This window comes from Stegostoma tigrinum, chromosome 47 (genome assembly GCF_030684315.1).
Source record: "Stegostoma tigrinum isolate sSteTig4 chromosome 47, sSteTig4.hap1, whole genome shotgun sequence".
NCBI lineage: Eukaryota > Metazoa > Chordata > Chondrichthyes > Orectolobiformes > Stegostomatidae > Stegostoma > Stegostoma tigrinum.
Genome location: NC_081400.1, coordinates 6,591,450 through 6,618,766, shown reverse-complemented (window position 1 = coordinate 6,618,766; position 27,317 = coordinate 6,591,450). Strand labels below are relative to the sequence as shown.

General features: G+C 50.9%; 1 protein-coding gene across 2 annotated transcripts in view; it reads right to left on the bottom strand.

Moving 5' to 3' along the window:
• The window catches only part of iqgap3 (IQ motif containing GTPase activating protein 3), a 151,949-nt gene that overhangs the window by 117,859 nt on the left and 6,773 nt on the right, over positions 1-27,317 (bottom strand). The window contains exons 2-10 of one of the 2 annotated variants that reach the window (XM_048525688.2): positions 26,773-26,872; positions 21,832-21,988; positions 19,077-19,154; positions 17,328-17,404; positions 16,981-17,048; positions 14,905-15,018; positions 12,223-12,410; positions 8,791-8,878; positions 6,795-6,958 (exon numbers count right to left, since the gene is read on the bottom strand). In XM_048525688.2, coding sequence (XP_048381645.1) covers positions 6,795-6,958; positions 8,791-8,878; positions 12,223-12,410; positions 14,905-15,018; positions 16,981-17,048; positions 17,328-17,404; positions 19,077-19,154; positions 21,832-21,988; positions 26,773-26,872 — 1,034 coding nt within the window. Of the gene's footprint in view, positions 1-6,794; positions 6,959-8,790; positions 8,879-12,222; positions 12,411-14,904; positions 15,019-16,980; positions 17,049-17,327; positions 17,405-19,076; positions 19,155-21,831; positions 21,989-26,772; positions 26,908-27,317 lie in introns of both variants that reach the window. The other variant, XM_048525689.2, reaches the window with a different exon arrangement.

The window sequence follows — 27,317 nt, the reverse complement described above, 5'->3', positions numbered from 1 at the left end:
CGCGAGCGCGCACCGGAGAGAGAGAGGGAGCGCGCGAGCGCGCACCGGAGAGAGAGAGGGAGCGCGCGAGCGCGCACCGGAGAGAGAGAGGGAGCGCGCGAGCGCGCACCGGAGAGAGAGAGGGAGCGCGCGAGCGCGCACCGGAGAGAGAGAGGGAGCGCGCGAGCGCGCACCGGAGAAAGGAGCGCGCGAGCGCGCACCGGAGAGAGAGAGGGAGCGCGCGAGCGCGCACCGGAGAGAGAGAGGGAGCGCGCGAGCGCGCACCGAGAGAGGAGGGAGCGCGCGAGGGAGCGCGCACCGGAGAGAGAGAGGGAGCGCGCGAGGGAGCGCGCACCGGAGAGAGAGAGGGAGCGCGCGAGGGAGCGCGCACCGGAGAGAGAGAGGGAGCGCGCGAGGGAGCGCGCACCGGAGAGAGAGAGGGAGCGCGCGAGGGAGCGCGCACCGGAGAGAGAGAGGGAGCGCGCGAGGGAGCGCGCACCGGAGAGAGAGAGGGAAGCGCGCGAGGGAGCGCGCACCGGAGAGAGAGAGGGAGCGCGCGAGGGAGCGCGCACCGGAGAGAGAGAGGGAGCGCGCGAGGGAGCGCGCACCGGAGAGAGAGAGGGAGCGCGCGAGGGAGCGCGCACCGGAGAGAGAGAGGGAGCGCGCGAGGGAGCGCGCACCGGAGAGAGAGAGGGAGCGCGCGAGGGAGCGCGCACCGGAGAGAGAGAGGGAGCGCGCGAGGGAGCGCGCACCGGAGAGAGAGAGGGAGCGCGCGAGGGAGCGCGCACCGGAGAGAGAGAGGGAGCGCGCGAGGGAGCGCGCACCGGAGAGAGAGAGCGAGGCGCGCGAGGGAGCGCGCACCGGAGAGAGAGAGGGAGCGCGCGAGGGAGCGCGCACCGGAGAGAGAGAGGGAGCGCGCGAGGGAGCGCGCACCGGAGAGAGAGAGGGAGCGCGCGAGGGAGCGCGCACCGGAGAGAGAGAGGGAGCGCGCGAGGGAGCGCGCACCGGAGAGAGAGGGAGCGCGCGAGGGAGCGCGCACCGGAGAGAGAGAGGGAGCGCGCGAGCGGGCACCGGAGAGAGAGAGGGAGCGCGCGAGCGGCACCGGAGAGAGAGAGGGAGCGCGCGAGCGGGCACCGGAGAGGGAGCGGGGAGCGCGCGAGCGGCACCGGAGAGAGAGAGGGAGCGCGCGAGCGGGCACCGGAGAGAGAGAGGGAGCGCGCGAGCGCGCACCGGAGAGAGAGAGGGAGCGCGCGAGCGCGCACCGGAGAGAGAGAGGGAGCGCGCGAGGGAGCGCGCACCGGAGAGAGAGAGGGAGCGCGCGAGGGAGCCACCGGAGAGAGAGAGGGAGCGCGCGAGGCGCGCACCGAGAGAGAGGGAGCGCGCGAGCGCGCACCGGAGAGAGAGAGGGAGCGCGCGAGCGCGCACCGGAGAGAGAGAGGGAGCGCGCGAGGGAGCGCGCACCGGAGAGAGAGAGGGAGCGCGCGAGGGAGCGCGCACCGGAGAGAGAGAGGGAGCGCGCGAGGGAGCGCGCACCGGAGAGAGAGAGGGAGCGCGCGAGGGAGCGCGCACCGGAGAGAGAGGGAGCGCGCGAGGGAGCGCGCACCGGAGAGAGAGAGGGAGCGCGCGAGCGGCACCGAGAGAGAGAGGGAGCGCGCGAGCGGCACCGGAGAGAGAGAGGGAGCGCGCGAGCGGGCACCGGAGAGGAGCGGGAGCGCGCGAGCGGGCACCGGAGAGAGAGAGGGAGCGCGCGAGCGGCACCGGAGAGAGAGAGGGAGCGCGCGAGAGCGGGCACCGGAGAGAGAGAGGGAGCGCGCGAGCGCGCACCGGAGAGAGAGAGGGAGCGCGCGAGGGAGCGCGCACCGGAGAGAGAGAGGGAGCGCGCGAGGGAGCACCGGAGAGAGAGAGGGAGCGCGCGAGCGCGCACCGGAGGAGAGGGAGCGCGCGAGCGCGCACCGGAGAGAGAGAGGGAGCGCGCGAGCGCGCACCGGAGAGAGAGAGGGAGCGCGCGAGGGAGCGCGCACCGGAGAGAGAGAGGGAGCGCGCGAGGGAGCGCGCACCGGAGAGAGAGAGGGAGCGCGCGAGGGAGCGCGCACCGGAGAGAGAGAGGGAGCGCGCGAGGGAGCGCGCACCGGAGAGAGAGAGGGAGCGCGCGAGGGAGGCGCGCACCGGAGAGAGAGAGGGAGCGCGCGAGGCGAGCGCGCACCGGAGAGAGAGAGGGAGCGCGCGAGGGAGCGCGCACCGGAGAGAGAGAGGGAGCGCGCGAGGGAGCGCGCACCGGAGAGAGAGAGGGAGCGCAGCGAGCGGGCACCGGAGAGAGAGAGGGAGCGCGCGAGCGGGCACCGGAGAGAGAGGGAGCGCGCGAGCGGGCACCGGAGAGAGAGAGGGAGCGCGCGAGCGCGCACCGGAGAGAGAGGGAGCGCGCGAGCGCGCACCGGAGAGAGAGAGGGAGCGCGCGAGGAGCGGGCACCGGAGAGAGAGAGGGAGCGCGCGGAGCGGGCACCGGAGAGAGAGAGGGAGCGCGCGAGCGCGCACCGAGAGAGAGAGGGAGCGCGCGAGGGAGCGCGCACCGGAGAGAGAGAGGGAGCGCGCGAGGGAGCCACCGGAGAGAGAGAGGGAGCGCGCGATGCGCGCACCGGAGAGAGGGAGCGCGCGAGCGCGCACCGGAGAGAGAGAGGGAGCGCGCGAGGGAGCGCGCACCGGAGAGAGAGAGGGAGCGCGCGAGGGAGCGCGCACCGGAGAGAGAGAGGGAGCGCGCGAGGGCGGCCGGAGAGAGGTGGAGCGCGGTGGCGAGCGGGGCACTCGGAGGAGAGGAGCGCGCGAGCGCGCACCGGAGAGAGAGGGAGCGCGCGAGGGAGCGCGCACCGGAGAGAGAGAGGGAGCGCGCGAGGGAGCGCGCACCGGAGAGAGGGCGCGCGATCGCGCACCGGAGAGAGGGCGCGCGATCGCGCACCGGAGAGAGGGAGCGCGCGAGCGCGCGCGCACCGGAGAGAGGGAGGGAGCGCGCGAGGGAGCGCGCACCGGAGAGAGAGAGGGAGCGCGCGAGGGAGCGCGCACCGGAGAGAGAGAGGGAGCGCGCGAGGGAGCGCGCACCGGAGAGAGAGAGGGCGCGCGAGGCGCGCACCGGAGAGAGGGAGCGCGCGAGCGCGCACCGGAGAGAGGGAGCGCGCGAGCGCGCACCGGAGAGAGGGAGCGCGCGAGCGCGCACCGGAGAGAGGGGAGCGCGCGAGGAGCGCGCACGGAGAGAGAGAGGGAGCGCGCGAGGGAGCGCGCACCGGAGAGAGAGAGGGAGCGCGCGAGGGAGCGCGCACCGGAGAGAGAGAGGGAGCGCGCGAGGGAGCGCGCACCGGAGAGAGAGAGGGAGCGCGCGAGGGAGCGCGCACCGGAGAGAGAGAGGGAGCGCGCGAGGGAGCGCGCACCGGAGAGAGAGAGGGAGCGCGCGAGGGAGCGCGCACCGGAGAGAGAGAGGGAGCGCGCGAGGGAGCGCGCACCGGAGAGAGAGAGGGAGCGCGCGAGCGGGCACCGGAGAGAGAGAGGGAGCGCGCGAGCGGCACCGGAGAGAGAGAGGGAGCGCGCGAGCGGGGCACCGGAGAGAGAGAGGGAGCGCGCGAGCGCGCACCGGAGAGAGAGAGGGAGCGCGCGAGCGCGCACCGGAGAGAGAGAGGGAGCGCGCGAGCGCGCACCGGAGAGAGAGAGGGAGCGCGCGAGCGGGCACCGGAGAGAGAGAGGGAGCGCGCGAGCGGGCACCGGAGAGAGAGAGGGAGCGCGCGAGCGGGCACCGGAGAGAGAGAGGGAGCGCGCGGAGCGGGCACCGAGAGAGAGAGGGAGCGCGCGAGCGGGCACCGGAGAGAGAGAGGGAGCGCGCGAGCGGGCACCGGAGAGAGAGAGGGAGCGCGCGAGAGCGCACCGGAGAGGGAGCGGGAGCGCGCGAGAGCGCACCGGAGAGGGAGCGGGAGCGCGCGAGCGGGCACCGGAGAGAGAGAGGGAGCGCGCGAGCGGGCACCGGAGAGAGAGAGGGAGCGCGCGAGCGGGCACCGGGAAGAGAGAGGGAGCGCGCGAGCGGGCACCGGAGAGAGAGAGGGAGCGCGCGAGCGGGCACCGGAGAGAGAGAGGGAGCGCGCGAGAGCGCACCGGAGAGGGAGCGGGAGCGAGCGCGCGCACCGGAGCGGGAGCGAGCGCGCGCACCGGAGCGGGAGCGAGCGCGCGCAACCGGAGCGGGGAGCGAGCGCGCGCACCGGAGCGGGAGCGAGAGCGCGCACCGGAGCGGGAGCGAGAGCGCGCACCGGAGCGGGAGCGAGAGCGCGCACCGGAGCGGGAGCGAGAGCGCGCACCGGAGACAGAGCGCGCACCGGAGACAGAGCGCGCACCGGAGACAGAGCGCGCACCGGAGAGGGAGCGCACCGGAGAGAGGGAGCGCGAGCGAGCACCGGAGAGAGGGAGCGCGAGCGAGCACCGGAGAGAGGGAGCGCGAGCGAGCACCGGAGAGAGGGAGCGCGAGCGAGCACCGGAGAGAGGGAGCGCGAGCGAGCACCGGAGAGAGGGAGCGCGAGAGCGCGCACCGGAGAGAGGGAGCGCGAGAGCGCGCACCGGAGCGGGAGAGCGAGAGCGCGCACCGGAGCGGGAGAGCGAGAGAGCGCACCGGAGTGAGAGCGAGAGAGCGCACCGGAGAGAGGGAGCGCGAGAGCGCACCGGAGAGAGGGAGCGCGGGGGGGGGGGGGGGGGGTGGAGGAGAGAGAGCGCGCGCGCAGGGGGGGGGAGGGGGAGAAGAGAGCGCGCCGGGGGGGGGAGGGGAGAGAGAGCGCGCCGGGGGGGGGGGGGGGGGGGAGAGCGCGCCGGGGGGGGGGGGGAGAGCGCGCCGGGGGGGGGGGGAGAGAGCGCGCCGGGGGGGGGGGGGGTGGAGAGAGAGCGCGCGCCGGGGGGGGGGGGGGAAAGAGAGAGATAGAGAGAGAGCGCGCCGGGGGGGGGGGGGGGGGGGGGGGAGGGGAGAGAGAGCGGGGGGGGGGGGGGGGGAGGGGAGAGAGAGATCGTCGGGGGGGTGGGGGAGAGAGAGAGCGCCCCGGGTGGGGGGGGGGGGGGGGGGGAGAGCGCGCGCGCGCAATGTGGAGAGTGAGCACACGAGGGAGGGAGGGAGAGAGAGAGCACATGAGGCAGGGAGAGATTGCGCGAGGGAGGGAGGGAGGGAGGGAGGGAGAGAGAGAGAGAGAGAGAGAGAGGGAGAGCACGAGGGAGAGAGAGCGATCGAGAGAGAGAGCGCGAACGAACGACAGAAGAGAGAAGAGAGCAAGAGTGAACGAGAGAGCGTGAACGAGGAGGGGAGAGTGGCGAGCGAGGCGGGGTCAGGGGGGGTGGGGTGCGGGGCAGGGGAGAGGGGGGCGCGAGCCGGGCAGGGGAGAGGGGGCGCGTGCCAGCCCGGGGTGGGGGGCACGAGCGAGCGGTGGCGGGGGGGATGGGGGGGGGCAAGTGAGCGAGCTAGCGAGAGTGAGCGCGGATGAACGAGTGCGCGCGAACGAACGAGAGAGAGAGCGAGAATGTGGGGGCATGCGGGGAGAGAGGGCGCGCGGCCGAGGGGGGGGGGCGGAGGGCGCGCGGCCGAGGGGGGGGGGGGGAGGGCGCGCGACCGAGGGGTCGGGGGGGAGAGGGCGCACGACCCGAGGGGGGGGGGGGGCGCGAGGGAGCGAGAGCAAATCGCCAAAGAACACAACAGGCCATTAAGATTTCAGCTTGGTCAATCTTGTTAGATTCCAGCGAGGAAATTAATCCTAACAGCAGGTGCACAATGCCAAACTAGATAAAAGGATGCAGATTCTTAAAGTTTGGCTGAAGGAAGGCATGGTGCCAGGCCTAATAGATCCTGAGAGAGTCAGGAAAATTGCTGACTCCATGGAGACCGTACTCGTTGAATCTCTGATGTGCCAAGTATATACCAGGAGACTGGAGAGAGTCCAATTTCATATTTTGTCTTTATTAAAGAAAAAGACTGCTAGTTACAGATTTGTGAACTTTTTATTCGGAATGGTAGGAGAACAAAAAAAATCAGATATTATGATACAGTTGAACTATAGAATGCCCAGATAAAGAGCAAACGATAGGAAGTAAGATGTGGGGGGCATCAAAAGGGACTTATAATTTTAGTGTGCACTGATCTTGAAGCAGAGCCAACAATGCATTTCATTGAGGTACATAATTATGAACATTACAAGAGATGAGCAGAGGCTGTTTCTGGCAGTTGGCAGTCAGTAGCCAGAGGGACACAGATCAAAGAGAAGCAGCAGAAAAGAACCAGAGCGAGGAGAGGAGAATTCATTATTAGATGCAGCAAGTTGTTATAGCCTGGAACCTACTGCCTGAAGGCACATCAGAAGCAGAATTAGGAGGAATTTTCAAAATGGGGGAAATCTGACAAATAGTGGAAGAGGCAGGGGGCTTGCAGGATTGTGGGGAATGAATATAGCTCTTTCAAGGAACTTCCAAAATCCGCAATGAGCCAAATAGCCATTCCTCTCCACTGTAATATTCTGCAGTCATTCTAAGTGGTCAACCCAACACTGCACTGATCTTGTGAATTGCCATTTCAATCATCATCTTTGCTCCTGGCTTGCACACAGTCAAATTTAAATGATATGATATTCACTGTACTGGGGCTGGACAAACCAGCACCTTACAGTAAGTGACTAAGCACAGTATTTTAGTTAGCGCTTTATAATTATATTAGGTGAATAATATTTCACACCTTGCTTAAAATGCCAAATTTGGAGAATATATGCCAACACACCCACAAAGAAGTACAAGGAAGGTAAATCATATCGAGCATTTCATACCAGTGCTTTCTGTTCTCGGTCAATCATGAGCTGTTCCATATACCACTCTGTGTTCTCCCGGTTAACTTCGTGAAGGGCCAAAGCCTCGCTCTGTAGCGCGGAGTATAGAGCCTGCACATCTCTCTTCTCCAGTGCCGCATCAACATACTCCAGAGCTGCGTGCACTGAGAGACAAAAATGCAAGCATCACAGAGAAGAACAGCAGAGGGGAGTCGAATGCAGCATTAACACATGTTGATGTAAGACAATAGCCCTGTTAGTAAATTTGCAGATGACAATAAAGTCAGTGGAGTTGTGGATAGTGCGGAAGGATGTTGTAGGTTATAGAGGGACATAGATAAGCTGCAGAGTTGGGCTGAGAGGTCACAAATGGAGTTTAATGTGGAACAGTGCGAGGTGATTCACTTTGGAATAGGGTTGATAGGGTTGTTAAGAAGGCATACGGTGTGTTAGGTTTTATTGGTAGAGGGATTGAGTTTCGAGGCCATGAGGTCATGTCGCAGCTGTACAAAACTGGTGCGGCCGCACTTGGAGTATTGTGTACAGTTCTGGTCACTGTGTTATAGGAAGGATATGGAAGCGTTGGAAAGGGTGCAGGGGAGATTTACCAGGACGTTGCCTGGTTTGGAGGGAAGGTCTTACGAGGAAAGGCCGAGGGACTTGGGGCGGTTTTCGTTAGAGAGAAGGTGGTTACGAGGTGACCCTAATAGAGACACACAAGATGATCAGAGGATTAGATAGGGCGGACAGTGAGAGCCTTTTTCCTCAGATGATGATGGCTAGCACGAGGTGACACAGATTTAAATTGAGTGGTGATAGACACAGGACAGAAGCCAGAGGTAGGTTCTTTACTCAGATTAGTGAGGGCATGAAATGCCCTGCCTGCAACAATAGTAGGCTCACCAAGTTTAAGGGCATTTAAATGATCATTGGATAAACATATGGTTAATAATGGAATAGTGTAGGTTAGATGAGCTTCAGTTTGGTTTCACAGGTCGGCACAACATCAAGGGCCAAAGGGCCTGTACTGCGCTATAGTGTTCTATGTTCTAAGCCACTTACCATCTTGACGTGGAAGTATATCAGTGTCACTGGGTCAAGATCCTGGAATTCCCTCCCTAACGGCACTACAGGTGTCCCAACACCACACACCCTACGGTCGGTCAAGGTGGCATCTCACGACCACCTTCTCAAGGGCAACGTGAGACTGGCAATAAATACGGGCCCAACTGTCAACGTCCGCATCCAATAAGTGAACAAAAAGAAATGAGAAAGTCGAATGGATCTTTATGAGAGTATTTTAGGATGAGAAAGGAAAACAAAAGGCGGAACTAAAGGGATAAAGGAACTTCTCCAAGGGAACAAGTTTCACCATTGCAGAATCCACCAAAGCACTTTATAGCCCATGAGACACAACTTGACGGGCACTCACTGCTCAGTGCCGCAATAAGCACAGCAGCTGATATGGGCATAACAAGATTCCACAATACGATCACTGTCTACTGTTAAACATTGGGCAAGAGATAAATTACTGGCCAAGGACAGGGGGTGGCTTGCATGAAGGGCTATGGATAAATTATGACTTACTCCAAAGTTAGGAAGAGTCAGCTATCAAAGGAATAAGAGAAAGAGTAAGTCTGGAAAATACCACTGCAATCCGTGGGGAGAGGGTGGATGTCCAAGGCAGAGTGACCCGTATGTAGCACTCATTCTTTGCCTTCTACTCCATTTGATGACTGTCTCCCCTCAAGAGCCAACAGTCTACACCCTCAACTTCCAAAATCCTGGGTTATTTTATTCAGTCAAATATCTATTTCTTCTCAGAAAGCACTACAGGTGTCCCACCTAATCCCACAGGATTTGGTGTGAGGAGTTCGCTTGAAACTGTCCCCTGTTACCCCCGCCAAGAAGAATTGCTTTTGTAAAATGGAGCAGGCTTGACCCTCACGTCAAGTCATCAAGCCAGAGAATAAGTCCTTTAATACTCCACACTTACCATTGACTTTATTAACATTGCCTTGAATCTCAGCTTGTGTCAAGAGTTCCTCATACACATCCTTGTCCTCGGAGGGCTCTGATTTGCACTGCAGAATAGATAAACAGCTGAGCGACCTCAGGGAAGCACAGATTTCAGATCGATGTAGTAGCACAAGCTGAACTGAATGCACAAGAATTAAACATGCCTCGGACAACAGAAGAGGATGAAAATAAACACCCAGGAAGGACAAGCGAAAGCCATAATAATTTGTCTAATTACCCATGCATCAGTATTAGATATTTGCTAATCAATGTGTTTAAAGAAGCGGTTACGTCACACTCTAAAGTAAATTGCACAATTAATTTTGACTCCAATTTTTACATAGATAGACAAAGCAGCCATTCTGTAACAGCTGAGTTGAACGAGTCTGGTTTTAGTTGGGAGGCCTGATGTAATGTCCCTACCTTTAAGCCAGGAGGCTTTGGTTCAAGTTCCACCTGCTCCAGAGGTGTACAGTAAAATCACTGAACAGGTTGATGAGAAAATATCTTGGGAGACTTCATTGGGAGGAGAAATTCAAGCTAAAGTTACCCCCCTTTTTTTAAATAAAGGTAAAGACATTATACTGACAGACCACAAAACTGCTGTCTCATTAGAAACAGACAACTGCTGGTGGGTGAACCAGAGGGTTACCATTCCTCAGCCGAGGGAAGAGATCGAGAAAGAGAATCTTTCATGGTAACCTTCACCAGTGCTGGAATCGAACCCTCGCTTTGGTATCATTCTGCAATGCAAACCAGCTGTCCAGCCAACTGAGCTAACAGACTATTTAAGATGAGGGGGTAGAGAGGGGCAATTTTGCTTTTTTTTAAAACACTGTGTTGAGTGTGTCAGGAACAGGCTGCGAGATGTAATGGCAGAGAAGCTTAAGAAACATTGCTTGCTTTATTTATTGTCACGTGTACTTAAGTACAGTGAAAAGCTTTGTTTACTAATAGTACAGGCAGATCATTGTAAGCAAGGAACACACAGAGTATAGGGTGGAAAAAAAACTCTGACAGAAGCATACAGGTTATGCACATGCTGTGTGCTAGACAAGATCAACATTAGCATGATCAGCATTATTTGAAGTAAGACAATCCATTCATCAGTCTAATAACAGCAGGGAATAAGCTGTTCTGAAACATGATGGTGCATGTGTTCAAGCTTCTGTACCTTCTGTCTGACAGAAGAGGTTGTAGGAGAACATTCCCAGGGTGGAATGGGTCTTGGATGATGTTGGCAGCCTTTCCACGGCAATGAAATGTGTAAATGGACGGAAGGTTGATATCTGTAATGGTCTGAGCTGTGCACACAACCTTCTGTAGTTTCTTACAGTCCTGGGAAAATAGGATAGGTATGGAGAGATGTGGACCAAAAGTAGGCAAACGGGACTAAATTAATTGTAAAAACTGGGTGGCATGTGCAAGTCAGGCCAAAGGGCCTATCTCCATACTGTAAACCTCTATGATCCGACGTAAGATCAATAACATCCCCCTTTCCCCACAGGTTGATCAGCACCTCTGAAGGTGCAGCATTCCTTCAGTGATCAGGGAGGCAATGGTCTGGTGATATTGTTATTGGACAAGTCATCCAGACAATGTTTGGAGGACCTGGATTTGAATCCTGCCATTGCAATTGTTGGGACTCAAACTTGATTAAAATCTGGAATCAAGAGTCTAATGACATGGAGCTGCACAGTGGGTCAGTGGTTAACACTGCTGCCTCACAGCGCCAGGGACCTGAGTTCGATCCCACCCTCAGGTGACTGTCTGTGTGGAGTTTGCATGTTCTCCCCGTGCCTGCGTGGGTTTCCCTCGGGTGCTCTGGTTTCCTCCCAGAGTCCAAAGATGCACAGACTAGGTGAATTAGCCATGCTAAATTGCCCATAGTGTTCAGGGATGCAGAGATTAGGTGGGTTATGGGGAGGATGGGTCTGGGTGAGCCGCTCGGAGGATCAGTGTGGACTTGTTGGGCTGAAGGGCCTGTTTCCACACTGTAGGGATTCCATGATCTATGAAACAACAGTCGATTGTTGGAAAAATCCACCTGGTTCACTAATGCCCTTTCGGAAAGGAATTCTGTCATCCTACCAGGTCTGGCTTGCAAGTGATTCCCTACCACAGCAATGTGGTTGATTCTTAACTGTCCCCGGGCAACAAGGAAAGAGCAATGTTAGCCTATCCAGTGATACCCATGTCCCAGGAATGAATAAAAAAATACAAATTAATGTTGTGAACGAAACTTTTGTGTATACTCAAAGGTAGCAAGTGCAACTGGCTGATCTCAGTGAAATATGTATTTTAGTACAATCGGTGCTGGGGAATATACTGCATAGGACTGGTGCAATAACAGCACACACCAGTCAGGGAGAGAGGGAGGGCTGGAGGACCTAGCTGGCTCAGATTTTGTCACTTTACCTTGTCACCCTGTCACATTATTAAGCTAGATAGGGTTCAGAAGAGATTTACCAGAATGCTGCCGCGTATGGAAGGTTTGAGAGTTATAAAGAAAGGCCAGAATAAGCTGGGACTTTTTTCACTGGAGAGGAGGAGGTTAGGAGGTGACCTTACAGAGGTTTATAAAATCATGAGGAGTATAGATAGTGTTAATGGTGAGTGTTTTTTCCCTAGAATGAGGGATTTCAAGATCGGGGGCACATAATTTTAAGGTGAGAGGTGAGAGATTTAAAAAAGGTCATGAAGTTTTTTTTGTACCTAGAGGGTGGTTCACGTGTGGAACGAACTTCATGACAAAGTGGTGAATGTGGGCACAGTTACAACATTTAAAAGACAATTAGACAAGTATATGAATGGGAGAGATTTGGAGGAGTATGGTGCAGGCACATGGAGCTAGTTTAGTTTGGGATTCTGTTCGGCAGGTCGGATTGAATCAAAAGGGTCTGTTTCCATCTGTAAGACTCTGTGAAACACTTGCACATATAATGTGGCGTTGTTTGTGTTGGACTAGGACAGACAAAGTCAAGAGTCATATGACACCAGGTTATAGCCCAACAGATTTATTTAAAATCATAAGCTTTTGGAGCACGACTCCTTTATCATGCGAAGAGGGCTTCACTTGGCAAAGGAGCAGCACTCCGAAAGTTTAAGATTTAAAATAAATCTGTTGGATTATAACTTGGAGTCAAATAAGTTACTCATCTAAATTTAGTACCGGGGGGAGCGTGACAGCCAAAACAGAAACAATCTGCTGAGGAACCGGCTGCCCACTCTCCCCTGCAATTGAGTCACAAGAATAGCATGGGGACAGGAGAAGTGAGGGTGGTAGGGTGGGGTCTCCCGACTTCCCTCTCCGTTGGGAAAGAGTGAGTGCAGACCCAAAAGACCACAGAAGGAAACAAAAACAAACATCAGGCAAGACTGCCAAGGTGATTCGCAAAGGATGGCTCACCACATTTGCTCGGTTCCTGGCACTGGCAGCCTTCTCACTCTTGGCTTGGTGCAGCATTTCCTGGTAAACCAGGGCTAAGCCATCAACAAGGTTCACCAGCATGGCATTTGGATTGTGGAGCGCCATCATGGTCTGTGCTGCCAGCCCTCGGTCAATAGCGTCATTAATGGCGATCACAGCAGCGTGCACTATGAGTGAAGACAAGAGAGAGAAGCGGGGAGAATGCAGTGAGCCTAGGCTAAACCAAGAGGACGACCAAACCACCTGGATCAATTCACTAAAACATTAGAGACTGGGCTCACAAGCAGCCCCTCCAACAGAGACACACCAGGTCAGCAGCGTGATACTGACCCACAAAAACTGGACAGTTTGGCACAACATGGCCCCCCCAAGGGCTGCATCTAGTTTTAGTCAGTTAATGCTGGGCAGTACACCTGTCAGACCAAGTGCGGGTTAAATGTGTCAGCAATGAGGGAGCATAGCTTCAGGGTTTGGGATTTGGTAAATAAATAAAAGATGTGTATTAAGTGCCACCATTTGCTACAACTCTCGTATGTTAGATAGGAGTGAGTGAGAGGAAAAATAATGCAAAAACTGGGAGGGGGAAGAGAGAGCAAGAGCATGATAGCACAACAATGACGGGCGAGGGAGCGGGGGGAGTGTGGAAAAGAAAGCACAAGAGCAAGTGCAAGAGTGTGACAGGTAGAGACCTGACCTAAAGATACAAGACCATGGAGCTGTAGTATGAGATTGAGGATTGTGTGTTTAAGGAACACAAGGAAAACCATTATCAATAGAAATCTACACATACAGGGTCAGGATTTGACATTCAATAGAATTACTATCATTAGATCATCCACTCTCTACATCCTAGTGGTCCATTGACCAGAAACTGAACTGGACCAGCCTTATAACTGGAAACTAACCTTCTTATTTTCCAAAGCCGATTTACCATCAACAAGGCACAAGTCAGAAGTGTGATAGAAGACTCCCCACTTGTCTGGAATGCAGCTCCATCAACACTCAAGAAGATTGACACCATTTAGGACAAAGCAGTTTTTTTTGATCTGCACCACATCCACCACCTTCACTCTCTCCACCAGCAACGCAACGATAACAGACCATCACCCTATCTACTATCTACAGAAAATACTTCAATTGTTCACCTAGGGTCCTTCACCAGTACCTTTCAACTCTGGAATATCTACCTCCAGCGGACAAGGGCAGCAGATACATGAGAACACCATTCCCTGGAAGTTTGCCTCTGAGCCATACACCATCTTGACTTGGAAATATATCAGCCATTCTTTCAGTTTAGCTGGGTCAAAATCCTGGAACTTCCTCCCGAACAGCCTTGTACTGTTCCTGCACCACATGGACTGTAGTGTTTCACCTCCAGGTTCATAAAGGCAATCACGAATAGATACTCAGCCAGTCAGTGATGCTGATATCCCATGAAGGAATAAGAACACCTGTCCCTTCCTGAACCTGCTTCCTGACATCCTGAGCTGCATTGGCCCCAGCAGAGATGTAGACCTTCAGAAGAAGGGGAAAACCAACACTGAAATTTCAAGCGGGCTAGCTTACAAACTCCTAAGTTGCGTGTATACTGTACAACTACCACCATGCCAGCTGCAATCAATGAGAATCCATGTATTACGTGCAGGCTTCAGGGAATTAATGACACAAAGTAGGCGAAAGTGGATCCAGTAATTTGCAACAAGCTGCTGTTTAAAATAAATGTCAGACTCCAAGATCAATGACCGCCCCCAGGTTACAGACCTCTTACAGGCACTTCAGTCGCTCTCTGGACTGGGATAATTCTAATTTGTGGGAACAATTTTGGTCAGTTACAACTTACAAGCTCAGAACGAACTCTCTCAAGGCCATACTTCAAGTCCAATGGTGACACTTGAATTTAGTACTGCTTGGTGCTGGCAACAGAACTGTTTAAAGCTGCTGTTCCACTATAATCCTAGCAGACTCCACAGAGGTTTTGCTTTGGAGAGATGCTCCATGCTGGGTGGAAAACCAGGAGTCTGAAACAAGGATTTAGTGTCACCGCAAAGTGGAAACTCTTGCTAGTGTGACAACCCTGTGCAAAACTGACCTCTTAAAACCCATACGACTGGGACAGCAAGGAGCAAATGAAAGTTGACACTGCCCCATGCGTAACATTTCATTACCAGAAAGATGCCACTGATGTGTTTTTTAAAATAACCAACTTTGCAACAGAAAATTAGCATGGCAAGGGCTAACCACTGTCATACGTACATATTACATCACAGTAACAGAGCATTTGATCCATATAGTCTATGTTGGTAATCCACTGCACACTAGAGTAGAAAACAATGATAATCTGAGCTACCCTCAAGATGCATTGCACCATGCTCCTTCAATAGTACCTTCCAAATCCGCAATCCCCTGCCCCCAGAAGTCCCAGACAACAGTCACGTGGGACGACCAAATTCCCCTGAGCCCCAAATAACATTCCAAATTGGAAACATATTGGCCATTCCTCTATCATTTGGAACTTCCTCCCTAAAGGCAACGAGGGTATTCCTGCACAACACAAACCACAGCAACTTCTCAAAGGGCAGTGAGGGGTGGGTTATAAATAGCGAATTCGCCAGGGACCCCCACATCTGGTCCCTGCAAATCTGCCCAATGTCCAAATCTTACCTGCTGCTTCATCAATTGACAGCTCATTGGCCAGAATGCCACCAATCTTACTGAATGAAGGCATCTGTATCCCATACTTCTCCAGCTCGGTTTTCACGTTATTGATCTCCTCTTCTGCAAGAGAAGAAGTGATTGGACATCAGCAAACCAAGACCAATTTCAAAGCAGCTCCAACAGCTCACAAGAAATTTGACGCTGGTGTTCCTCCCAATTTTCTTACCAGCTACGAGACTATAAAGGCCCTTGCGCAGCTCTGACTTCCGGAATCCTGGAACCCCATTGTTAACCTAGCTCTGCATGTAATACTACATGGGCTGCAGTGGTTCAGGAAGGCAGCTTCTCGAGAGGTAATTAGTGAGGAGCATTCCATGCTGCTCTTAGCCATAATCTGACAAAGAATTAAATAAACAACTTCGAGGGACTTCAGCAAGGCATTTGACAAGGTTCTGCACAACGGGCTGGTTCGCAAGGTAAGAGCACATGGATACAAAGTTGGCTTAAAGGCACAAGTCAGAGCCTGGTGGTGGAGGATTGTTTTTCGGACTGGAGGCCCATACTAGCAGTGTACCACAAGGATTGGTGCTGGATCCACGGCTTTTTGTCATTTATCTAAATAGTCTGGATGTGAATATAAGAGGAATGGTTAATAAGTTTGCAGATGAAACCCAAATGGGAGGTGTAGTGGAAAGAGAAAGTTACCCCAGTGCACAACAGGGCCTTGACCAGATGGCCCAATGAGCCGAGGAGTGGCACACAGAGTTTAATTTAGATAGATGTGAAATATTGCACTTTGGAAAGGCAAACCAATGTAGGACTTACACACTCAATGGTAGGGTCCTGGGGAGCTTTGCTGAACAAAGGGACTTTGGAGTGTAAGTTCACAGTTCCTTGAAAGTGGAGTAGCAGGTGGTGAAGAAGGCATTTAGTAAACTTGCTTTTATTCGTCAGTGCAAAGTATCCGAGTTGGGATGTCATGTTGCAGCTGTACAGGACATTGGTTAGGCCTCTTTTGGAATACTGCATTCAATTCTGGTCTCCCTGCTATAAGAAAGATGTTGTTAAACCCAAAAGGGTGCATAAAAGATTTACAAGGATGTTGCTTGAATGCAAACTATATGCAGAGGCTGAATAGGCTGGGGCTATTTTCTCTGGAGTGTCGGAGGTTTGATAGATGACCTTGTAGAGGTTTATGAAATCATGACAGGCATGAATAGGGTGAACAGCCTTTCTTTTCACCAGGGTAGGGAAATCCAAAACTAGGGGGCATAGGGTTTAAGGTGTGAGGGAAAAGATTTAAAAGGAACCCAAGGGGCAACTTTTTCACACAGAGGATGATGCCTGTATGGAACGAGTTGTTAGAGGAAGTGAAGGAGGCTGGTACAATTATAAAAATTTAAAGGCACCGGGTTGGATACACAAATTGGAAGAGTTTAGAGGGATATGGGCCAAATACTGTAAAATGGAACTAGATTAATTTAGGATATCTGGTCAGCATAGACATGTTGGATAAAAGGGTCTGTTTCCACGTGTACAAGACTATGACGACGAGTACTTCAGTGCCCGGGCTGGTGAGTGGGATAAGAATAAGCCAATGTTCCTGGTGTTCACTATCCACAATTCCTTGCTGATGTTGGTTAAGGGACATGTCCCCTCCCTTGTCCTTCACTCACAAATTAGTTACCCTGCTTCCACGCGCTGCCTGAGCCATTGGGACAAGATACCCAGAGAACAAATGCCAAATCCCACTGACCTGGACTCAAATGAAAGGTGGAAAGAATATGCATTTAAATAGCACCCCTTCTGGTTTCAAGATAGTCCCAAAGTACTTCATGGCTGATGAAGTACTTTTGAAAAACGGTTACAGCTGCAACGTGGCAGCCAATGTGAACACTGCAAACTCCCACGAACTGCTAGGAGACAAGTATCTGTGCTGTGGTCCGTCAGGTTGACAAGTTGGTCAGATATCAAAATAAAAGGCATTTCACTTCTAACAACGTAGTGGACAGCAGAAGAACAAACACACTAGTTCAGATAGGTAAACATCAGGTGTCAGAGCTACTCGAACCCCCATCTTACCTGTAAAATTCACTTTGCCATACAGGTCCTGTATCTGCGGAGCTAGGCCCAGTTTGAACAAGTAGAGGCTGAAAGCGGAAAGGAAAACTCAAATTCCTACATGTCTGTGAAGCAAATAGGTCTGTACTCTTTACGTGACAAGGGACGACAAGGGGTCAAGCAGGACAGTGCTCTTCACGTCAGCAGGAGGAAATTGGAAAGGAATCATGTGGGGCGGGCTGGGAGACAGTGTGTGAGAGACAGAGAGAATGATAGCAAGGGCATTCCTATAACTGAAACATGGCCAGACACAGCACGTGCAACACTACAGGGTGTTTACTTGCACAAAATGAAAGAGAGGACGATACCTGAAAGCATGAATGCAATAAATGACACGGGGAATGTTCTTCTTGTCATAGATATCTGTGGTTTCTGGGTAAAATATCTACAAAGAAATGAGGCAGTTAAAGATGGCTTTCTTACAAGGTGTCATCGACAAAGAAACTCTTGCATATCCAAGATAACAAAGGGTGGAGCTGGATGAACACAGCAGGCCAAGCAGCATCGTCGGAGCACAAAAGCTGACGTTTCGGGCCTAGGCCCTTCATCAGAAGCTTTTGTGCTCCTCAGATGCTGCTTGGCCTGCTGTGTTCATCCAGTCCCACACTTTGCTTTCTTAGATTCTCCAGCATCTGCAGTTCCCATTTTCTCTTGCATATCCATTTTGCCTTTCACAACCCCAAGGCACTTCGCAGCCATAAACTTCATTTCCAGTTTAGTCACAACTGTAGTGTAGGTAGCACATCCTATATTTTAACGATGAGTGAAACTGTGAGGCACACAATTCCCACCCGGTGTTATAATATAATACAGTGCAGAACAGGCCCTTCTGTCTATCTATTCTCATCTATACTAGTCTCACTTTCCGGATCTTGGCCCATAGCCTTGAATTTAATGATATTTCAAGTGCTCAGTCAAGTACTTTTTAAAGACTGCGAGTTTTCCCACCTCTACCTCTCCCCCAGGCTGTGCATTCCAGACACCTACAACAAAATATTTTTTCTCAAATCCCCTCCAAACCTCCTGCCTTTCATCTTAAAATTATATCCCCTTGTGATTGACCCTTTGACTAAGCCAGCACTCTTTGTGCTGCCTCTGGAGGGAAGCGAGTGAGTCTTCTAATCAATGCAAGAGAAGACGGCAGAAAGCAGAGTGTTGCTGGACTACAATCCAGCACTGCAAGGATGCTCCTTCCCGATCGCATCCCACAGCCCATTAATTGATTTATAGAAAGGGTCAGCAGCATCTGTAAGGAGAAAAGGCGTCCTGAACATAAATTCTTTGTCAGAACAAAAAGGAGAAACTGTTCCCCTTGAACTGCCGTGTGCCTCCAACAGTTTGAGTTTTATTTCAGATATTGTTCCTTTTTTACGTAGAGTAATTATATCTTTCAGCAACGAAAACTTGTGAGAATTCCTGTCTGCCATCAGTCTAATTTCATAAATCTCTCAGAATCTGGCTGAAGGCCTGTCTGCACAGCGAAAATCAGCCTTCTTACATTCAGAGTACAGTAAAAGTACATTTCTTCTGAGATTTGTAAAGGAAGCATTTGGATTTAATTCCTAATATTTACGATTCACTTCACTGTATTCTGAGATACAATCTGCCACCCTGATGCAGGTGTCAACTTGCTTAAGGCAGCACAAGCAAATAAGGTCTCTTGTGGCACAATGGTAACATCTCCACCTCTGGGCCAGGAGGCCCAAGTTCAAATCTTACCTACTCCAGAGCTGTCTCATAACATTCCTGAGCAGTTTGATTAAAAATAATTACAATGGTATTATCATCACCCTTAGAAACAAAGTGTTTCACAAACAACAAATCATTTTAATCACTTATGTAAGCAAACACAACAGCCTTGATGTTCACATCAAGGTCTCATTAAAGGTAAGGGGATGGATGGCCAGATGATCAGTGTTCATTCAAACTAGTTCAGAGAAGATTAAAAGATGAAAAGATTTGGGTACATGTATGCAACACTTCAAAGTAAGATTGCGCTAATTAAGATAAATACTAGAAAGGTATCGACAGAAATAGAGGAATGTCCTGTACTGTACCGATGGTAGGGCAATCTTAGCCAATGCATTCAGCCAACAGTTGATATTGTCAGTATGTCTGAAATTCAGCCCCATTGCCTGCAAGAAGACACAGGTTGAGAAAGCACGGATATTGTTCACTGGAATTCTTAGATAAAGTACAAGCAATACACTTTCTCGTTTGAGTTTAAACTAGCGAGTTAAGAAGATTTGTAGCTCAGGTTGAGGTTCTGGATGTGAGTTTGCTCGCTGAGCTGGAAGGTTAGTTTTCAGATGTTTCGTCACCATTCTAGGTAACATCATCAGTGAGCCTCTGATGAAGCGCTGATGTTATATCCCGCTTTCTATTTATCTGGTTAGGTTTCCTTGGGTTGGTGATGTCATTTCCTGCATTGGTGATGTCATTTCCTGTTCTTTTCTCAGAGGATGGTAGATTGGCTCCAAATCAATGTGTTTGTTGATGGAGTTCCGGTAGGAATGCCACACTTCTAGGAATTCTCGTGCGTGTCTCTGTTTGGCTTGTCCTAGGATGGATGTGTTGTCCCAATCAAAGTGGTGTCCTTCCTCATCTGTATGTAAGGATACGAGTGATAGTGGATCATGTCGTTTTGTGGCTAGTTGATGTTCATGTATCCTGGTGGCTAGCTTCTTGCCAGTTTGTCCAATGTAGTGTTTGTCACAGTTCTTGCAAGGTATTTTGTAGATGACGTTCGTTTTGCTTGTTGCCTGTACAGGGTCTTTTAAGTTCATTAGCTGCTGTTTTAGTGTGTTCGTGGGTTTGTGGGCTACCCTGATGCCAAAGAGGTCCGAGGAGTCTGGCAGTCATTTCGAAAATGTCTTTGATGTAGGGGAGAGTGCTTATGGTTTCTGGGTCCGTTTTGTCTGTTTGTTTGGGTTTGTTGCTGAGAAATCGGCGGACTGTGTTCATTGGGTACCCGTTCTTTTTGAATACGCTGTATAGGTGATTTTCCTCTGCTCTTCGTAGTTCCTCTGCGCTGCAGTGTATGGTGGCTCGTTGGAATAATGTTCTAATGCAGCTTCGTTTGTGAGTGTTGGGATGGTTGCACCGTAGTTCAGTATTTGGTCCGTATGTGTTGTTTTCCTGTAGACGCCAGTTTGATTGGGACAACACATCCATCCTAGGACAAGCCAAACAGAGACACGCACGAGAATTCCTAGAAGCGTGGCATTCCAACCGGAACTCCAACAAACACATTGGCTCCAAAATCAATCTACCATCCTCCGAGAAAAAGAACAGGGAATGACATCACCAACCCAAGGAAACCTAAACAGATAAATAGAAAGCAGGACATAACACCAGCGCTTCGTCGGAGGCTCACTGATGATGTTACCTAGAATGGTGACGAAACGTCTGAAAACTAACCTTCCAGCTCAGTGAGCAAACTCACATCCTGAGTTTAAACTTTCAACAAACCACGCATTCAGCCACCTCCTGGCAGACTCTCCATTTATACATTTGAATACAACAGTTCCTAGCTGTTTGTCTTGTTACCTTTAACTCCCAGGTATTTAACATCTAATTAACTGAATTAGATACCAACAGTGGACCTCAATATCAAGGTAATGATGGCCTTACTTCCACATTCCCAACATTTAAAGGTTCTGCTTCCACCATCTTTTGAGGAAGAGGGCTCCGAACAGATCCCACCCTCAAAGAAATAAAAATATTCACCTTAAAATTGTCTTAAATAAAGTAATATTTTATTTTTAAATGCAGGATTGTGGAGTTGAGGTTACAATAACATCATCCACGATCTCATTAAATGGCAGAGCTAGCTCAAAGGGCAGAGTGGCCTACTCCTGCTCCCAGCTCACATGTTCATATGTACATAAATTAAGTTTGTGTTGAACTATGTGTAGATTGGGTGTGGGTAAGGGGGTGAGAGGTGAGGTAGGTAATGGCACAAACCCTTGTTTTTTACGCACATATTTCTAGATCCCTAGAGATTGATAACAGAGCTGGGGAAGGGAAAGTGGAGTCAAATTGGCTTTATTGATTTAAACATGACCCTACAGATTTCTGCAAGGGGCCAAGCCAGGAGACATCTGAAAAAGGAACGGAACCACTGTCACACTGGAAGGCAGCAAGGTAATTACAAAGAAACTAAATGGGCTTACTCTATATGGCACAAGACCATAGCAAGAAAGATATAAACAGCAAGCACACAGAGGCATTGAAGAATGATCTAGTTAGGCACTTGGGTGATAGGCGGATCTGCCACCGGAGTATCACTGTGGCATACAGGATCACTAAGAAAATGTTATTGCAGGGGCAGCTCACTGGTTAGCACTCACAGCACCAGGGACCTGGGTTCAATTCCAGCCTCAGGCGACTGCGTGAAATTTGCACATTTCTCTCTCTCTCTCTCCCCCCCCCCAAATATCTGTGTGGGTTTCCTCCAGGTGCTCCGGTTTTCTCTCACAGTCCAAAGATATGTAGGTTAAGGTGGATTGGCCATGCTAAATTGCTCCATAGTGACCAGGGATTGCCGGCTTCGTGAATTAGCCATGGGAAATACAGGGTTACAGTGATAGGGTAGGGGCGGGCTGTGAGTTGGTGTGGACTCAATGGGCTGAATGGCATGCTTCCACACTGTAGGGATTCTATGATCCTACGTATGCACTAGTTTGTTGTTTAGTTGGGCAATAAAATGTACCATATACAATGAAAACAAGATGCAAGTTTCTCAGTGCCTTTGGTACCCAGAGTAGAGTCCATTAGACTGATGAGATGATCTGACAGTATCCACCATACCTTGTACCTCAGCTGCTCTGGGTCGTAGATTTTTCTCTTTGGGACAACCTCTGGTGCAAAGCGATGGCCCAGTTTAGCCAGAATCACTCCATTCCTCAGGCTTTCTTCCAAGTCGGTAGTTGGTGGAATTTCCTCACCTAGGCAGGCCTCCATCCATCTAAAAGCATATCGGCAGAGTACACAGACACAGCATTAGCAGGTGGGAGACACAAGTCCGCTATTGACCAGCCCACAGCAAATCAAGGGGTGTAAGGAAGCAACATAGCGGAATGAGATCTAACTGATCCATGAATTCCTCAGCCCTTTCCTCAAAGCTTGTGCTGCAAATGGTTTCATTTTACTGAGATTTCTATGGCAGTGCTTCCCTACAGAATGTGCACATTTAGGGTGCTCTCATCCAAAAACAAGGCAGGACTAAGGAACTGGGAATGCAATTTGTTCTCCACCACGGCCCCCAATCCTGAAAGCAGACATGGATTAGGCCTCAGCTCCAACACATCTACCCTCCATCCTAGAGTCCAATCTACAAATTCAAAGAATTAACAGTTAAGTCAGATTCTAGTCATTCAGACCTATGAGGCCACACAAGCTGCATAACTAGATTCACAGGTAAATATCCAGGTGCCATTACAGAATAGCACAGAATCCCTCCAGTGTGGAAACACAGACAATTTGGCCCAACAAGTCTACACTAATCCTCTGAAGAGCACCCCCCCCCCCCCCCCCCCGACTCACCCCCTATCGTATCCCTGTAATCCTGCATTTCCCATGGCTACTCCACCTAACTTACACATCTATGGACAATATAGTCTGGCCAATCCACCCTAACCTACATATTTTTGCACTGTGGAAGGAAACAAGAGCACCAGGAGGAAACTCAAGCAGACACAGAGAGAATGTGCAAACTCCGTACAGATAGTCACCCAAGGCGGGAATTGAACCCAGGACCCTGGCACTGTGAGGCAGCAGTGCTAAAAGCTATGCCGCCCCCTTACTTAAACACCTATTGGCTCCAGGGAATTGAACCTCCTTCTGCTGATGAGTGGGGAGAGAAATCATCAAGGTGAAGGGGGACTGGTATTTTGTGCATATCCACTGGGCCTGATAGAGGCTGAATGGCACATAACACACATTTACTTCTTTATAAAATAAAAGCCATTATTTCTACTGCCCCTCTCAATACCAGATGCCCAAAAAGTGCATTTTAGCCAAAGGATCGTTGAAGTGCCATCACCATTACGAGGTAGGAAACACCACAGCCAATTTCTGCACACAAATGGGGCACAGAGAGGGCTACCCACTCTTTAATAGTACTGTGCACACCTTACATCCACCTGCTGGAGTAGACAGGATCTTAGTTTAACATCTCATCCAAAAGACAGCATCTCCAACAGTAAGGATGGAAAACACATTTAGTGGACTGTCAGTGTGGTTTAAAAAAAATGCTGTAAATCAGGAACAAAAACAAAGTTGCTGGAAAAGCTCAGCAGGTCTGGCAGCATGTGTGAAGGAAAAAAGTTAACATTTCGGGTCCAGTGACCATTCCTCAGAGCATTGGGCTGTGGGAGGAAACTGGAGCACCCAGAGGAAAGGGTTTCAGGAAGGGTCACCAGAACTGAAACGTTAACTCTTTTATCCTTCACAGATGCTGTAAGACCTGCTGAGCTTTTCCAGCAACTTTGTTTTTGTGTCAGTGTGGATTATTTGTTAAAGCCCCTAGGTAGGATCTGAACCTACAATCTTCTGACACTGAGGCAGGAGTGCTATCCACTTAGCCAAGGGTGACACTGTGAATGTTCTTAATTAACCTGCTCTGACATATTATGAAACACCTTTGCAGGACCAGAAACTTCTGGCCCAGAGATAGGGAGACAACCACGTTGTCACAAGGCACTTTTTTTTTACAACATTAAACAGCTAGGATAGCGCAGGGTCAGGAATGGATGTTGCAGGTTCCAGGGTTTAGATCTTTCATTAAGGTTAGGGAAGATGGTAAAAGAGGGGGAGGTGTGGCTTTGTTAGTCAAGGACAGTATAACTGTGGCTGAAAGAACTTTTGATGAGGACTCGTCTACTGAGGTGGTATGGGCTAAAGTCAGAAACAAGAGAGGACAGGTAACACTGCTGAGAGTTTTTTTATAGGCCCCCGCAAAGTTCCAGGGATGTGGAGGAGAGGATCGGCAAAACTATTCTGGCCAGGATTGAAAGGGACAGGGTGGTCATTATGGGAGACTTTAACTTCCCTAACATTGACTGGAAATGCTACAACTCCAGTACGTCGGATGGATCAGTTTTTGTCGAATGTGTGCAGGAGGGTTTCCTGCCTCAGTATGTCGAAGGGCCGACAAGAGGGGAGGCCACACTGGATCTGGTACTTAGTAATGAAACAGGCCAGGTGTTTGATTTAGTGGTAGGTGAGCACTTTGGAGAGGGTGACCATAATTCGGTTATGTTTACTTTAGCAATGGAAACGGATAGGAACATGCCACAGGGCAAGAGTTGTAGATGGGGCAAGGGCAATTGTAATGCAATTAGGCAAGACTTAGGAGGCATAGAATGGGTTAGAAAAATGCAGGGGATGGGGACAATCAAAACGTAGAGTTGGTTTAAGGAACAGATAGGTACGTCCCTGTCAGGCAGGGAGGAAGCGATAAGGTAAGGGAGCCGTGGTTTACTAAAGAAATTGTATCTCTTGTTAAGCAAAAGAGGAGGCTTATGTGACGATGAGACAAGATGGTTCAGATGAGGCGATGGAGTTACAGACTAGCAAGGAAGGATTTAAAGAGAGAGTTAAGAAGAGCAAGGAGGCGACATGAGCAGACATTGGCAAGTAGAATAAAGGAGAACCCTAAAGCTTTCTATAGGTATGTGAGGAATAAGAGGATGACTAGGGTAGGAATAGGGCCAGTCAAAGACAGAAGTGGGAAGTTGTGTGTGGACCTTATGGAGATTGGAGAGGTACTAAATGATTACTTCTCATCTGTTTTCACTGGAGGAGCAGGAGAATACTGTAGAGGAGATGACTGAGTTACGGGCTTCTAGAATTGAAAGGATTAAAGTTAGTAAGGAGGAGGTGTTATCAATTCTAGAAGGTGTGAAGGTAGATAAATCCCCTGGGCCAGATGGGATTTTTCTGAGGATTCTCTGGGAAGCTGGGGAAGAGATGGCGGAGCCTTTGGCCTTGATCTTTGGGTCCTCATTGTCTACAGGTTTAGTACCAGAGGTCTGGAGGATTGCAAATGTTGTGCCCTTGTTCAAGGGCAGTAGGGATGACCCAGGTAATTATAGACCTGTGAGCCTTACGTCTGTTATAGGAAAAGTTTTGGAAAGGATTATAAGAGATAGGATTTATAATCATCTAGCAAGCAGCAATTTGATTTGAGATAGTCAGCATGGATCCGTCAAGGGCAGGCCGTGTCTCACAAACCTCATTGAGTTTTTTGAGAAGTGACCGAGCATGTGGATGAGTGAAGGGCAGTTGACGTGGTGTACATGGACTTCAGTCAAGCCTTTGATAAGGTTCCACATGGTAAGCTATTGGAGAAAATACAAAGGCATGGGATTGAGGGAGATTTAGCAGTTTGGATTAGAAACTGGCTTTCTGTGAGAAGGCAACGAGTGGTGGTTGATGGAAAATATTCAGCCTGGAGTCAGGTCACTAGTGGTGTGCCTCAAGGATCTGTTTTGGGACCACTGTTGTTTGTCATTTTTATAAATGACTTGGACACAGGCATAGGTGGATGGGTTAGTAAGTTTGCAGATGACACTAAAGTCGGTAGAGTGGTGGACAGTGTGGTAGAATGTCGCAGGTTGCGGACAGACTTGAATAAACTTCAGAATTGGGCTCAAAGGTGGTAAATGGAGTTTAATACGGATAAATGTGAGGTGACTCACTTTGGGAGGAATAATAGGAAGGCAGAATACCGGGTCAATGGAAAGATTCTTGGTAGTGTGGATGTGCAGAGGGATCTTGGTGTCCATGTACATAGATCCCTGAAAGTTGCCACCCAGGTTGATAGTGCTGTTAAAAAGGCTTATGGCGTGTTAGGTCTTATTGGTAGAGGGATGGAGTTCCGGGGTCGGGATGTTATGCTGCAACTGTACAAAAAGCTAGTGCGGCTTCATTTGGAATATTGCGTACAGTTCTGGTCGCCCCATTACAGGAAGGATGTGGAAACATTGGAAAAGGTGCAGAGGAGATTTACCAGGATGTTGCCTGCTCTGGAGCGCAGGCCCTATGAAGAAAGGCTGAGGGGCTTGGGTCTGTTCTCATTGGAGAGAAAGAAGCTAAGAGGGGATTTAATAGAGACATACAAGATGATCAGAGGATTAAATAGGGTGGACAGTGAGAGTCTTTTTCCAAGGATGTTGACTTCAGCTTGTACAAGGGGGCATAGCTGCAAATTGAGGGGTGATAGATTTAAGACAGATGTCAGAGCCAGGTTCTTTACTCAGAAAGTGGTAAGGGTGTGGAACATCCTGCCTGCCAATGTAGTTAACTCAGCCACATTAGGGGCATTTAAACAGTCCTTGGATAAGCATATGGATAATGATGGGATAGTGCAGGGGGAGTGGCTTAGATTAGTTCACAATTGGCGCAACATCGAGGGCCGAAGGGCCTGTTCTGCGCTGTATTGTTCTATGCTCCATGTTCTATTAGTGTTGAGCTCTTGATTACTAGCTCAATGATGTTACCACCTCCCCAAAATGGCTTTTGCCTACTGGGAGTGAAAATATTCCAGCAGTATGCAGGCTTGTTCTTTCAGGGCTCCCTCAGAAAGAGGCGCACATTGCAGAAACAGGCAGACATTCACTAACTGCTGCACTTGTCATGTTTATCAGATTATAAACCACTTATCGATTTCTTTAGCATGCTTTGTGCTAACATATGACCTTCACCAAGGGGTGGCAAAGACTGAATCCCAGCGGGAAGATATCTCACCGTTTTGCCTCCTCCAAGTGACAGAGGTACTCATAGGCAATGTTCTGTCGTCTGCGTTCGTCCATCTCCTCCGCAGTGAGGCGTCCAGTCTCCACAGCATCTGTCAAAAGGCAGATGTCCAAAAATATTCTCACTCTGACAGAAACACAGCAACAACAACCCTTGTGAATAGAAATTCAAACCTCAGGAGAAGCACTCAGAGAAAACAGAATAAGGACTTGCATTTATATAACACTTTCCATCATGATGTACAGAGAACAAATTGATTTTTGGAAGCGTAGCTGGACTAGCCATGTGGGTTCCAACTTGCGCACAGAAGATACCTATAAATGATAACGTGACCGTGACCAAGACTGTCTGTTTGAATGTTGAATTGGGCATAACCTAAGATACTGGATACGATTCCCCCTTTTTTTGCCACCCAAATGCACCACGGAACTTTTTACAATCAACTGAGGCAGCAGCAAAGGCCTCAGTTTAATGTCTTTTCTGATACAAGAAGCAACAGATAGCACGGTGCTCCCTCAGTACCAATTCTCTCAGTA